At 45.1% G+C, this 15,088-nt stretch overlaps 1 protein-coding gene across 1 annotated transcript in view; it reads right to left on the bottom strand.

The window, feature by feature from the left end:
- Positions 1-11,738: 11,738 nt before the first annotated feature.
- Positions 11,739-15,088, bottom strand: part of LOC135272109 (pinin-like) — a 29,209-nt gene continuing 25,859 nt past the window's right edge. The window contains 2 exon segments of the mRNA XM_064370258.1: positions 11,739-14,460; positions 14,916-15,034. Of these exon segments, the coding sequence (XP_064226328.1) occupies positions 14,916-15,034 (119 nt within the window). The 3' untranslated portion in view covers positions 11,739-14,460.

Here is a 15,088-nt window from a genome sequence, read left to right as displayed (position 1 = left end):
TGAAGATAAACACAACAAAGAAAATAACAAGATGGGATTAAAACACAGTAGTCCTGATAGTTTACCAGAAAGTTGTAAACCTCAAAGATTGAGAAAGACATCTATATTCTCTCCTTTGTGTTGGATTTCTGTAAAATATTCTGGCTCCTGGTTCGGAATCTCCTCATGCAAGTCCTCTGTTTTTACTGCCTGTTATTCACGTGGACCTGCCATATAATGTTCCCATCCCATTGTTCACGCAGCATTATTTCCATCACCTGCCAGGGGTGCGAAGAAGAATTTTCATGAAACTTCGTGGTGCTTCCCAAATAATCGCAGATGTGAGTAGCTTCACAACGAGTGTATTAAGTTACATTTCATTTAATTAGTACTTTTTTCTTTCAATTAGAAAACCCAATTTAAGCCAGTTTTTCTTTGTTCTTTTGCTTTTTCTAATTGACATGGTTGAGTTTATTTCCTTTATTGGGCCAATTTGTTCAGGTAAACACTAGGGATGCTAAATAAGTTATTGGGTTGTCTTGATATATAAATGAAGTAAACAAGTACAGTGCTAGGCGAAATCCTACTTCATGATTAGGAGTAAATAATTCTGTTGAAGTGCGTTTGTGTCTCCAACTTAGAGACTGAAAGCATCCATGAGTGAAGAAATGGTGTTAATTTTGCGTGTGTAGAGAGGACATCTATTCCCAGGATACACAACAGGCTTTCTCCAAACTTAGGAAGCGGAATTCTGCTTGTTTACTTTTCTAACAATCTGCAGTGTTCTGCTGCCTCTTTTTGTCCATCCTAAGTGCTTTGTGTCACAGTTCTCACTGCCCGTCTTACGGCTATAACTTTCTCACTGTTTTCCCCGCCTATCATGCCACACAGTCTTTGCAGTTTCTGAAGAGAGGTTTGGAATTTTCTAATGTGACAAATTACTCTTAACTGGAGTGTTTGAGGCCATTCATAGCTATGGATACAACATTTGGATCACTTAATTGGAACAAGAGGTGCGCACTGTCTGCCAGCCAGAAGATGTGATCAGTCAGCATTGTCTGGATTTATTTGTAAAAGGTAGCTGGTATTCGGTGGCTCACGCAATTCCAGCACTTTGGGAGGCCGAGGTGGGTGGATCACGAGGTCAAGAGATAAAGACCCTGGCCAACATGGTGAAACCCTGTCTCTACTAAAAAATACAAAAATTAGCTGGGCATGGTGACGCACACCTGTAGTCCAGCTACTTGGGAGGCTGACGCAGGAGAATTGCTTGAATCCAGGAGACAGAGGTTGCAGTGAGCTAAGACCATGTCACTGCACTCCAGCATGGCGCCTGGCGACAGAGCAAGACTGTCTCAGAAAAAAAAAAAAGTCGTTAATACCAGTAGGTGTATGTGGTAAGCATTGTAAGGGTGAGGCAGGAGAATCGCTTGAACCTGGGAGGCGGAGGTTGCAGTGAACTGAGATAGCACCACTGCACTCCAGCCTGGGCAGCAGAGCAAGACTCTGTCTCAAAAATAAAAAATGTTGAATGATCTTTCCAGATTGATACTGGAATCATGGAGAATTTTTCAGTCTCATGTCATAATATTTTCCTGTGTTGTAATCTGTGTAGTCCACAGTTCATAGTCCTTATTCTTATTTACTAACTGGATGTAACTTGTTGGTCATTCTTTCTAGATAAATCTCTGGGGACATGACAGCTTCTGAATGTGAATATTTCTCTGTGATTTGGAATGTGAATCTGTTCCCAGCGTAGCTAGTGCTGGGACTGTTAATCCCACCTGTGTCTTTATTGTTTTCCATTCTGTCCACATGAAGACCAGAAACCCTAGGAGCCCTTGGGTTAAAGGCACCTGCTCTTCCCTGTGTTCTGTGCTGGGTTCTGCATGTGCTGTAAAAATACAGAGTTTCTATGCTTATGGCTGGCAAATGGTAGAACAAACACTTTACAAGACCAGGCGCGATGGCTCACACTTGTAATCTCAGCACTTTGGTAGTCTGAGATGGGCGAATCACTTGAGGTTGGGAGTTCGAGACCAGCCTCACCAACATGGTGTAACCCCATCTCTACTAAAATACAAAAATTAGCTGAACCTGATGCTGTGTGCCTGTAATTCCAGCTATTCCAGAGGCCGAGGCATGAGAATCACTTGATCGCAGGAGATGGAGGCACAGTGAGCCGAGATCGCACCAGTGCACTCCAGCTTGGGCGTCAGACCAAGACCCCATCTCAGGAAAAAAAAAAAAACTTAACAAAAACTACTTTTTAATACTGTTTAGCTAAGCTTATGACTAAGAAAGAGATTCAGTATTTGGAACATTGTTAGCATTTTATAATGTTTATTTTAATTAACAAAATATTTGTATCATGTAAAATAGGTTTTAAAGTATATATGTGTCAAATGCTTTAGTCATTGTATACTTTATCTCATGTAATTATGTGCTGAGAACTAAACATTTGACTCTTCACATTTTGAGAAACACAATATATCCTAATTGAATATGTCAACATGCTGTACAGTAGATCTCTTAAATTCATTCCTATCTCACTGTAATTATGTCTTATTCGACTGTCATCTACCCAAACCATCTGCCCTCCTAAAAAAAAACCCCGCCTCTGGTAACCGTAATTCTACTCTCTACTTCAACAGGTGAGCTTGTTTGGATGTCACCTATGAGAGAGAGCATGTGGTATATTTCTTTCTGTGTTTGGTTTCTGTAAATTAACATTGTGTGTTTCAGGTTCATCCATGCGATTGGAAATGGCAGGATTAATGATTCGGGTACAGTTGGGGTGATTTGATATCCTGGCTGTAGTAAATAGTGCTGCAGTCAACATGGGCATGCGAATGTCTCTTCAACACACTGATGTCATTCAGAATATCTAGATCACTGGTGGTGTGATTGCCGTAACAAGCAGTGGTTCCATTCTGTTTTCCAGAATGGCTGTACTGATGTCATTCCACCAACAGTGTGCAAGCCTTCTCTTTCTTCACAGCTTTATCAACCCTTGTGATTTTTTGCCTTCTTGTTAATAGTCATTCCAGAAGGAGTGAGTTAGTATCTCACGGTGACTCTGAGGTCCCTTTCCTGCATAATTATTGATGCTTAGCATTTTCAAATTTATTCGTTATATGTATGTCTTTTGAGAAATGCCTATTTCAGTTTTTCCCTCATTTTTAATACTTGTTTTTGTTGTATAGTTGAGTCTCTTAAATATTTTGAATATTAACCCCATCAGATTCATAATTTAAAAATGTTTCCCCCCTTCCTAGGTTATCATTCCATTGATTGTATGTGGTCCTGTGCAGAAGTTTTTTAGTTTGAAGTAATCTCATTTGTTTACATTTACTTATGTTTCCTGGCATTTTGAGGTTAAATTCAAAAAGTAATTGCCCAAACCAATATCATATTTTCTTTTACCTTATGTTGTCTTGTAGTAGTTTCAGACTTTCAGCTATTACATTTAAGTCTTTATTTTGAGTTGTTTCTTACATGTGGTGTGAGATGAGGGCCTCATTTCTCTTTTTTGCATGTAGACGTCCATTTTTTCCCCAGTGCCAAGTATTGAAGAGACTATTCTTTAACCATTTTATGTTCTTGTCACCTTTGTCTAAAATCAGTTAGCTGTAAATGTGTGGATTTATTTCTAGGCTCTCTATTCTGCTCTTTGGCCTATGTGTCTGTTTTTATACCAGTATCAGTTTTACTTATTATGGCTTTGTAATATATTTCAAAGGCAAGTTCTGTGATGCCTTCAGCTTTGCTTGTTTTTTCTCAATTATTTTGACTATTGAGGATCTTTTTGTTGTTTTTTTGTGTGTTAACTGATGAATTGGGGGACTCCTTTTGTATGTGAAGAATGTAATTGGTATCTTGATAGAGATCGCATTAAACCTGTAGATCACTTTGTGTAATATAGACATTTTAAAAATATTAATTCTACCAATTTGTGAATAAAGAATATCTTTCTATTTGTGTGTTACTTAATTTCTTTATTTCAGAAAGGGTCTTGCTCTGTCAGCCTCAAGCAATCCTCCCACCTCAGCCTTCTGCGTAGCTGGGACCTCAGCTGCACGCCACCATGCCTGGCTAACTTTTAAAATTTTGTATAGATGAGATCTCTGTGTTGCCCAGGCTAGTCTTGAACTCTGGGTTCTAGTGATTCTCCTGCCTTAGCCTCCCAAAATGCTGAAATTACTGGAGTGAGCAACCGTGGCCCAACCTTTAATTTCTTACCTCAGTGTTCTTTGGCTCTTAATGTAGACATCTTTCAGTGTCTCGGTTAAATTTATTTCCACAGACACTTTTTTAGCCAGTGTTATGATGCTCTTCTTGATTTTTCAGAGTGTGTTCTTCCCGTGTGGAAGTGCTGCTGACTTGAGTTTTGATTTTATATGCGGAAAGACTGCAGAACTTGTTTGTTCTAACAGTGTTTCAGGATTTTTATTGTATGAGATGACATCACCTGCAAACAAGGACCGTTGAACTTTCCTTTGCAGTCTGGATGACTGTGTGCTCTGAAGGCTGAGACTTGGATGTGCGGGACTGTGTTCACAGCAAGTCCTGAGAGTGGGCATCCCTGTCTTGTTGCAGCTCTTGGAGGAAACGCCTCCACGTGCCTCTGTTTACCCTGATGTTCCCCGTGCATTTGTCCTGCGCGGCCAGGACTGGCTGAGTGCGTTCATTCTAAACGCAGTATGCTGAGTATGATCGTGCAAGGATGATCAATTATGTCACATCTTTTTTCTGAATCCATTTAAGTGTTGCACTTGGTCCTGTGGTCAGAGTCAAGGAGAGTGCGTCCATGCATAGAGGAGTTCCTGTCAGGCATCACATGTGACCTGCTGTGGATGTGACCTGCCTCTGATGTCTACTAGGAGTGTCTGGCTTCCCAAATAGAGCTGAGGCCCAGCACTGTCATCCTTGTACACTGAATTATGCAGAATTTTTAAAAAGCACTGTACAGATTTACTGCTTCATATACGTGTTGAATAAGTAAACCCCAAGCAAAAGGTTCTCAGATGTCTGAGACAGCTGGGCCTCCTTCAGCACCCAGGCGTTCTGTGCCAGCTTGCCCCCCCGCCAGTATCCAGGCTGGCTTCTGTTTCCCCTGTGCCAGTTTGCCTCCCACCAGCATCCAGGCCGGCATCCGTTTCCCCTGTGCCAGTTTGCCTCCTGCCAGCATCCAGGCTGGCATCCGTTTTCCCTGTGCCAGTTTGCCTCCTGCCAGCATCCAGGCCGGCATCCGTTTCCCCTGTGCCAGTTTGCCTCCCGCCAGCATCCAGGCCAGCATCCGTTTTCCCTGTGCCAGTTTGCCTCCCGCCAGCATCCAGGCCGGCATCCGTTTTCCCTGTGCCAGTTTGCCTCCCGCCAGCATCCAGGCCGGCATCTTTCCCCTGTGCCAGTTTGCCTCCCGCCAGCATCCAGGCCGGCATCTGTTTCCCCTGTGCCAGTTTGCCTCCCCACCAGCATCCAGGCCGGCATCCATTTCCCCTGTGCCAGTTTGCCTCCCGCCAGCATCCAGGCCGGCATCTGTTTCCCCTGTGCCAGTTTGCCTCCCGCCAGCATCCAGGCCGGCATCTGTTTTTATTTCCATAGGTTTTTAGGGAGCAGGTGGTGTTTGGTTACATGAATAAATTCTTTAGTGGTGATTTCTGAGATTTTGATGCCCCCATCACCTGAGCGGTGCAGACTGTGCCCAGTGTGTGGTGTTTTATCTCTTCCCTCCCACCCTGTCCCCTGAGTCCCCAAAGTGTATTGTATCATGCTTCTGCCTGTGGTCCTTGAAGCTTAGCTCCCACTTAGGAGTGAGAATATAGGATGTTTCATTTCCCTTCCTCCGTTACTTCACTTAGAAAAATAGATTGAAATTAGTGACTCCATGTTGATTCTGAAACCTTCCACACACTCTTCTGAGGTTAAATCATTTGCTCTGCTGTCTTCTTAGCCCCATGAAGGCAGGAACTGATCCTAGTATTTAGAAAGTATAACTTTTCCAGAAATATTCATAGGATGAGTAAGTGAATGACTGAATCAATCAGAAACTAGGACAGGGGCAATGCAGAGGCTATTCTGCGAGTTCTGTCAGCTACTGGACAGTGGAGTTCCACAGCCAGAATGTGGCTCCGTGACTTCCAGCCTGAGGATCACCGGATCCACGTCTTGTTAAGTAATTCAAAATGGAAGACACAGTGACTGGTGGTATCTCCATTTGCCACCTGGTCACCCACTGGAATGGCATCTTTACTGACTAGAAATGCATAGCCTGTGACAGCCATCATAGGAGGCATAGGAGGCACTGGGACTTGATAAGAAAATAGTTGTGTGGAAAATTATTCTCCACGGGCTGGAAAACATGCCGTGTGACCTTTAGAATGAGATTGGCATCGGTTGGATGCAAGGTCTCAACACTTGCTAGCTGTGTGACATCGGACAAAGGGCTTTGTCATCCTGAGGCTTAGTTTTTAAGGGAAAAACAGCCATCCACTTTGTAAGCTTGCTAGTAGTTTTAAGTGTAGTAATGTGTGGGAAAGACTTTGCTCCATGGCTAATGTGGTCACAGCTTAATTAATGTTAGCCCTTATCGTTAGCATACGAGAATGTGAGTTACATGAGGAATCCTGCCAGTTTGTTCTCTGCTATATCCCCAAGACCATGAATCACGTCTGGCAATAATGAGCGTTTCCTAATATTTGTTCAGTAAGGATTTGGCAGTCTTGGAGGGCAGAAAGAGGGTGGGGAAGATTTTTAAACAACACCGTTTTTTAAAGACACAACATCCTACAGTACTGCATTCTCTTGTATGTTTAGGAAAATTAAGGGTTGTTTTCTAAACCGTGATGACATCTGGGAAATAAGATGCAAAATTTGCACGACTGTTCAAGACAAAGTCTGAGGTTTCCATGTCCCAGATCATTCACGCATCCCAGCCTAGGCCCAATAACCCTGAACAGGGACCTGCCCTGGGACGCACGAGTCCTGCAGGACTCACTCAGCTGTCCCAGAAGTGCCCAGACTCTCATTCCTATCCAGGACTTGGAGCCCTACCAACTAGCCGGCCCTTACCAGCGGTCAATGATGATTTACTGCTGCCATCACCATTGCTGCCTTTAGTGGCCAAGGACCTTCCAAGGTACCAGCTCTGGCAGGAAAGATGGCCTTGGGAGGTGATGACACGGGTGCACGGGTGCTCAGCGCATGGCTTCCTCCTCCCTCAGACAGTCTCTGCACGCAGCCATGGGCAGTCCCATTGTATGGAAGGAGAGCAGCTCAGGGCCACACAGCTGGTCTGAAATCCAAGGAGCCTGCCCTGCCTTCATGAGGGACTGGCCTGCGCCCGCATCCCTTCATCACCTCATGGTACTCTGCCGTTCACTTTTAGGGTAATCTGACTGCAGCCCCCGCTTAGTTGGTGTCTTCTTTTCCAACCAAGGCACCCCAAATCTGGAGCTCCTCCCGCAGGCAACAGCAGACAAACAGAATGCAGTGCGTTGTTGTCCCTGTTGCGTTTTGCTTGTTTCTCAGGGTTCTTTCTATTTATGGTCAAGGCATTGGCTCTCCGTTGGTAGCATGAATAGAATATTTCCTGTTTACAGTAACTCTGTTTCATGAGAAATAGTGACGGGATTTGCAGTCGAGGTTTTCAGCTGCCAGTGGCCTGAGAGAGTTTGGGCACAGTCTGCCATCAGGCAGAAGAAGGCATTTGGGAAGTTTAGCTGAGGACAGACCCAGTGATGGTGATGGCCAGTGGGAGTCTGTCCTGGTCCCTGGACCCCTGGGTGCTGCCCCCTGCTGGGCACTCCCCACTTATCACTCCTGGTGCTGCCAAGCCCTCCGGGTACAGTGGGCACATCCCCCAGGAGAGACGTGATAAACTTTTTCTCTGGAAATGCACAGATTCCTTGGACATGCCTGGGAGGTCAATCGCGAGAGTCCACTTGATTTCCTTCCCCTCATTAGGGTTCACGGTGTCAAGTCCACGCTCACGGGCAGCAGAATGACATAGTAAGTGACATCATCACCCCGTTTCAGATGTGCGGATGTCTAGCTGGGTTCGGGATGATTTGAGACCACGCAGCCTTGTGCCACAAAGTCGAATTCCCAGGCCAGAGGGAGACATTCGATTGCCACGTTACGATCCTGTCATTGAGGGCAAAGGCAGTCTTGTTTCATTTTGGACTCTTTCTTAAATTTATATCTTACTTATGTGGGCTGTTTAAATTTCCAAGCATGTAAGAATTTTTGGTTAGCTTTTATCATTGACTTTTGGCACAATTACATGATCAGAAGCATGCTACGTGATTGGAGTCCTCTGAAATATATTGAGATTTTCTTGATGAACAGCGTAAGTCAGGTTCATTTTTGGAAGTGAACCACGTGTGCTAAGAATGGATGCATCTGCAGCATGAGTTCCCGAGGTGGAAGGAAGATGGTCGAAGGCGATGTGATGTGAGGGAGATGGTGACCGCTCGGTCCTTCTGTGCCCCGCGGGTGTTCTGTGCTTAGGCTATGAATGGCTGATGGGGAGCCTCCACTCTGCTCATGTGCGAGCTTCGTCCTGCCGTCCTGCCGTCAAGATTTTTATGTGATGCAGCCGAGACTGGCCATTAGGAACGCTGGGAGCTCAGGAAGGAAGGGGTGGCCCAGAAGCAGGGACGGGGAGGACCAGAAATCAGAAGGTCCCGGAAGGTTCCAAAGAGGACCTGTCCTTGGGATGTGCGTGGGGGCCAAGGTGGGGGAGGGGTGGTGGCAGAACATGGGTACCTCATTGAATGTCCACTGTGAGGCACCAGCCACCTGGGCCAGGGATTGGTGGAGGGGGAGTACAAAGCCCCAGGGTTGCCGAGGCAGCGCCCAGACAGGAGCAGCTTTGGTGGACACCAGGGCCCTGGTCTCCCTCCAGCTGCTCCAGAGCCTCCCACTGCCCCACCCCGCGCGTCCCAATCCTTCTCTAATCGACTTTCCCACTGACCTGTAGCTGAACCTCCCACCCAAGCTTGAGGACTTAGTTTGAACTGATCCTTTCCCAGAACCTGTTCTCCTCTTACCGCTGCAGGCACCCAACAGCCCCCCACCCCCTCTGCTCCTTTCCCTACCCACTCCCGTACCCTCCCCAACTGCCATCTCACCCCCATCCCCATTCCCTTCCCATTCCCTGCCCCAGCCCTAAGCCGCCCCCACCTCTGTCCTGGCCGCGCAGGGAGCGCGGGAGGACCAGGACGCGCAGCTGGAGGCTGGGAGGACCAGGACGCGCAGCTGGAGGCCGGGAGGACCAGGACGCGCAGCTGGAGGCTGCTCTTTCGGCTCCTCAGGTTGGGGTTTCCCGGCCATCAGTCCGCCCACGTGAGTAGACAATGGACCCACGGCATTCCTTCCTTTTCATGGGGCTGTGTCCTAATTGTGAAATGACACAGCTCATGCCTGTCATCCCAGCACTTTGAGGGGCTGAGGTGGGCAGATCGCTTGAGACCAGAAATTCGAGACCAGCCTGGGCATCAGAGCTGAGGTGGGAGGATCGCTTGGGCCCAGGAGGTGGAGGTTGCAGTGAGCTGAGATCGCCCCACTGCACTCCAGCCTCAGCGACAGAGGAGACCTTGACTCAAGCACAACAAAGTGAAATGTCATTTGAGTTCTGTGTCATCTGGTTTGATGACTTTCTAGGAACTTCGGAGTCATTGTGTCTTCGGCTCCTGGGAGCTGCCTCCAGGGAGTCTGTGTCCAGTCAGAGTGATGGGAACCCCAGAAGCCCATCAGACGGGAGAGAAAAGGGCTGCACCCTGTGGGGTGTTTGCAATGGGGGAGTCACCAGGAGTGACATGACCAGGGTGTGAACGAGGACTGCATTGCCCTTTGTTCTGTCAACTGTGTCTCCTGCAGATCATTGATTTACCCAAAGCAGAACAGGTCTTAATGTCCTTATGATTATCCAAATAGAAAGAAATCGTAGGTTTCTGCTTTGAAAGCTTTCACCCTCACATTCTAAAACCTCTCCACTCTGCTCAGGAGAGGACACCTTCTAGAGAAGAGAGTGTTTGTTCTGAGCGGCATGCACCTGATTCTCAGAGAGGGGTCTGGAAAAGTCTAGTGATGGGGAGCAACCACTGCATGGAGGCAGAATCGCCCACAGGAATGCCTCCAATCAAAGGAGAGCCTCTTGATTCTTTTCAGTCTATGAAGGAGGAAATGTCTTGATAATCTTTGTTGGAGTTATTTCCCTTTACCTGGCGGCATTTTCATAAATCAGTTAAACTCTCTTTCCCTCGCTCACCTTTGAAGTCTTGGATAAAGGTTTCTCATTGCATTTTCCACCTCTGCCCTTGCTCATGGCCATCAACTGTCAGAACCTAAGCTTTTCCTGGCCCCATGGGACCTAATCGGGGTAGGAGCCCACTGCTGATAACCTGCCTCCAGATAACTGTCAGATGTGACAAGAGTGCCCAGGACGGGGGATGTTTTCCTGGTCAGTGACAAGATGGCCTTTGTCCTTCTAGTGCATTTGATCCACACCTTTCACCATTGTGCCCAGAGCTCCTGCTTCCTTCCCAAGGGAGGCTCCTCAGGGACAGCACATCCCTCCCAGAAGCCAGGCTGCGGTCACCTCCACTGTGAGGCTGAAGACGAAGGTGCCACAGAGCTCAGAGGCTGCTTTCTAGAGAGGTTTCATTTGCACAAAACTGAGTCTTGGTATGTGGATCGGTCTGAATGGCACTTTGAATTTATTTTGTCCCCCAGTATGTGTAAGTCCAGTGTTTGTAAGATAATGTGCGCCTTGTGTGGTGGTGGCCTACATTCCAGAGTTCGTATTGTTTTCCATGAGGATTCCCAGCATTGCTCCTGAGTGCTTTAGGCGCAATGCTCTAAAATATGAAGGTGAACTCTTGCTAGCGATTACTTGGTGCTGTGTTTTTAACTGACCTAAATTCTCACAGTTTCAATCATAATTCCAGGAAGACTATGTTATGCAAATGTTTCTGGACTTTGAAAATCTGACATGAAGTGCTCCGTTTCAGCAGTAGTTGACATTGATTTTCAAAAGTTAATGTTTCTAGAAACTTGGGCTAAACAACAATCTGTGATTATTTCTGCTGGAATATAGCCTAGGCGTTCTCATTACAGCAGCTGTCCACGCTCAGCTTTGTGTGTAGACAAACATATCTTTATGTAATATTTTCATCTATAACTTTGAGGTTTTTTTCTTATATTTTTCTCATTTTTCCATACAGTGTGGGCATATTTTTGGATATATTTCAAAGAGTGTAATACAGATTTCTAAATATTAAAAAGAAGACCTTGGCTTCTTGAGCAGTGTTTGTATTTTCTTATCTGCATTTGAAATTGAATCATAATTTCTAGATAAAGTTCTATAATTATTTTAAAATATTGGCAATGTTTTTTCAGGTACTTTAATAGTTTGTGTCTCATTTCCTTCCTACTGTTTAAGTGATGTACAGTCCTGTGTATTAAGTAGCCTCTTTGTAAAGAATATGATTTGCTGACCTTTACATATGGATACAGCAGTTAAAGCATCACCACATTCCAGATTCAAGATCGTAAACACATTCCTCCCTCTTCAAAGTTTCCTCCTGCTTTTGAATCCATCTCTCCTTCTCCCTCCATCCTACTGTCCTGCCCCTGCACTGCCATTTCATGGCATGGAATCGTACAGGAGAGGTGTTCTTGCTGTGCTGAATTCCGTAAAGTCAGCAGGATCATGTTCACATTGATTTGTATTGTTTTAAATATTTTTGTTTTATTGCTGAGTAACATTCCTCTGTATGGACATATATATGGCAGTGCGTCTGTCCTCTCCCTCGGAAAGAGCTAAAAGGCTTGTTTTTCCCATTTGGTCTTCGTCCTGGGAATGAAAACCCAGAAAGCAGCACCTCTGCGAGCTTTCCCTGTGTGTACTTGCATTTTGCAACACTGAGACCAACTGACAGAAAAAACATCCAACTGATGTTGCATGTGAAATTGTTCAAACACATAGAACATAAATAATAATTATTCTGGGACTCTTGTTTAAAGGGAGAAAATTACTGACATGACAAGTGATTTTGGCAATGACCATCAACATTTAATTGTAAAAATGTTTGTAAATACAGCATCGATTTGTTAACATTTTAATGAACATGACAGCACATATGGACCCATCTTTCCATCCCTCCATCCATCAGCTCATCTTATTTTAGATGTATTTCCAACTGAATTGGAAACATAAGTGTACTTCCTGCTGAATGGTTTAGCAAAGCTAACATTAACTAGGATTCAATATTTCTTTAGAAAAATTTCTTCTCAAGAAGAATGACATAGAACGAACTATACAAATCTTAAGTGTAACGTTGCTTACTCTGAGGAGTACACACACCGGCATATCCCAACCCCCTTTCAAGATCTACAATGTTATGTCACCCCAGAAAGTGAACGCCCCCTCTTCCCAGCCAATCTCTTTCTCATCAGAGGCTGATTTTGCTTCTTTGGAAATGACGTCTATAGAGGCATGCCATGCCCTAGGTTCTCTTTTGTGTCTGTCTGATTCTGCTCAACACGGCATTTCTGAAATCGTTCCCATTGTTGCGCGGATCTCTAACTCAGTCCTTTCCATTTCGGACTCTGCATATGCTGAGTCCAACCTGTTGAATACCTGTCTCTGTTTAATTCACCATCTTGAAAGAAACACTTAAAATTAAGGTATTTTCAAGAACATACAGATCAATCCTGAGGAATCTATGTAGCAATGTTCTCAGAAGCCATCTCAACTTACTCGGGGGGAGCCTTTGTCTTCATTCGCATGAGAGTCTAATGGAATTAATATCAAGAATCATATTCATGCCATTTTCATGATCCCCACTTTGGTATTTTTAAGCACTAAAATTTGATAGTTATTTCTGAATGAAGTCATCGCTTTATTGTAGTTTTTCGACTTATGCCGATCTTTTATTTTTGAGACAGAGTCTTACTGTGTTGCCAGACTGGAGTGCAGTGGTGTGATCTCGGCTCACTGCAACCTCCGATTCCCTGGTTCAAGCAATTCTCCTGCCTCAGTCTCCTAAGTAGCTGAGGCTACAGGTATGCACCACCACACCCAGCTAATTTGTGTGTTTTTAGTAGAGACAGGGTTTCACCATGTTGGTCAGGATGGTCTTGATCTCCTGACCTTGTGATTTGCCTGCCTTGGTCTCCCAAAGTGCTGGGATTACAGGCGTGAACCACCACGCCTGGCAACTTATGCTGATCTTTAAATGGCAGAGATTCACGTAATCTAAGAAGTGTGATTCACAGGGATTCTTTTATCATATGACACATGATAAATACTTCCAATGTTATAAGTCAGTTTAAAAAGTAAGTAAGAAACTTTAAAAAATGATAATTCCTTTATAACCAGCTTGTCCAACCCACAGGTGACAGGCCACATGCAGCCCAGGACAGCTTTGAATGTGGCCCAACACAAATTTGTAAACTTTCTCAAAACATTATGACATTCGCAGCAATTTTTTTTAGCTCATCAGCTATTTTTAGTGTTAGTGTATTTTATGTGTGGCTCAAGACAATTCTCCTTTTAATACAGCCTAGAGAGAAGCCAAAAGTTGGACATCCCTGCGTTAGACCAAGAAAAAAGACACCCCACATTCACAATGCTTAAAAACACTGCCAGCCGTGCAGGAACCACGAGACTGTTAACTTCTAATCCTGCTTGAAGCAGTGGGCTCCCTGCTGGTAGCTGGGGGCTGTGGTTCCCTCTTGGAGGAGGTTGAGGGTTTCTAAGGATGATTCCTTGGGACTGGAATACGGTAAATGTCATTGAGCCTGCCGTTACTCCAGCTGTTTTATTCCAGGTCGTCGACGTGCTGCCTGGAAGTTTGCACCCCGGGCCTGGCTTTTCTGAAATTCCCTGGATGCTTATTATAACTGCCGTTTCCCTGGGAATTTCTTCAGTTGCCGCTTTGCTGTGGATAACTGGCCTCGGTGCGAGTACACTAACTTCCTGTGGAGGTACACTTGGAACCGTAAGTCAGAAGAAAGTATTTACAACAATTCACGGTTCTCAACTTTCCTGTGAATATTGGGTTTTATTTAAAAATCAGGGAAATGATTTACTACCCTAAGAATAATGAAACTATCTACCATCTACAGCATGGAAATTAAGTAGGCTGATGATTGTTTAATAGGATGTCAACAGAGCTTTTGGTGAAAAATGCGTTTTTTACCTTTGTGCTGTTTTATCAGAAATGAAGAAAAGGTGAACGCTGGAGTCGTTTTCACTCTGCCTATCACAGGACACTTCTATCTTTTCCCACAGCGCCCTCTCCTGGCCTGGCCTCTGCCCTGCGGGTTCTGGGTGCCTTTTCTGTCTGGCCCTTTTCAAAGCAACGTCTTCCCAAGAACTTCAGGCTTCTCCATTCCCAGCTGGTCATCTTTGCTGGCACCGCCAGAAGCCGTGCATGCTTAGGGGCCGAGGACTGAAGGGCTTCCAGTGTTCTGTTAGTGGAAATAACACGAGGCGATGCCACTGAGCTCCACTGCTGGAGGGCTCATGGCCCAGGGAACCCTGACTGATCCAGTTTACTCCAAATATTGTGGGGTCCCCTTTCCAAAACATGTAGGGTTTTGTTTTGTGCTGTGATTTTTTCTCTTGTCCTGTAAGGTAGGTGATTAACATTTAGAATATCTGCTGTAATCCCAGAAGTGAAAAAAAGTCAAAACTCATTCATCCAACATGAGTATGTGCTGTGTGTCATTTTGAATACTCTTCAACAGAGTCGATTCCATAACTCATCAGAGTCCCATCTGTCGGTAAGTGTGTTGTGCAAAATCGCTCCCGCCCCCACCCGGTGGCGCCCTAGATCTAATATTCTAGGTGTAAGAGCTTCCACATTTGTAATAGAAAATGTACCCTGGCTGTGAGGTAGTGAAGAGTGAGCGTCACTCATTACCTACAAGGACAGTTCCCAATGAAGACCTTCAGCGATGCTCAGTGAAGCTGGTTCCCGTTGGCCTCTGTGGTTTTGAAAGCTGCTGAGTCCTCTGATCACACATGATGGGACTTGTACACCTGCAATCAAACACATTTTTTAAACTTCTGTTGTTTAGAATTCCCACCTCATTT

This window comes from Aotus nancymaae, unplaced genomic scaffold (genome assembly GCF_030222135.1).
Source record: "Aotus nancymaae isolate 86718 unplaced genomic scaffold, 86718_ANA_hifiasm-v0.15.2.pri h1tg000106l, whole genome shotgun sequence".
Lineage (NCBI taxonomy): Eukaryota > Metazoa > Chordata > Mammalia > Primates > Aotidae > Aotus > Aotus nancymaae.
This window is presented reverse-complemented; position numbering and strand designations above follow the sequence as displayed.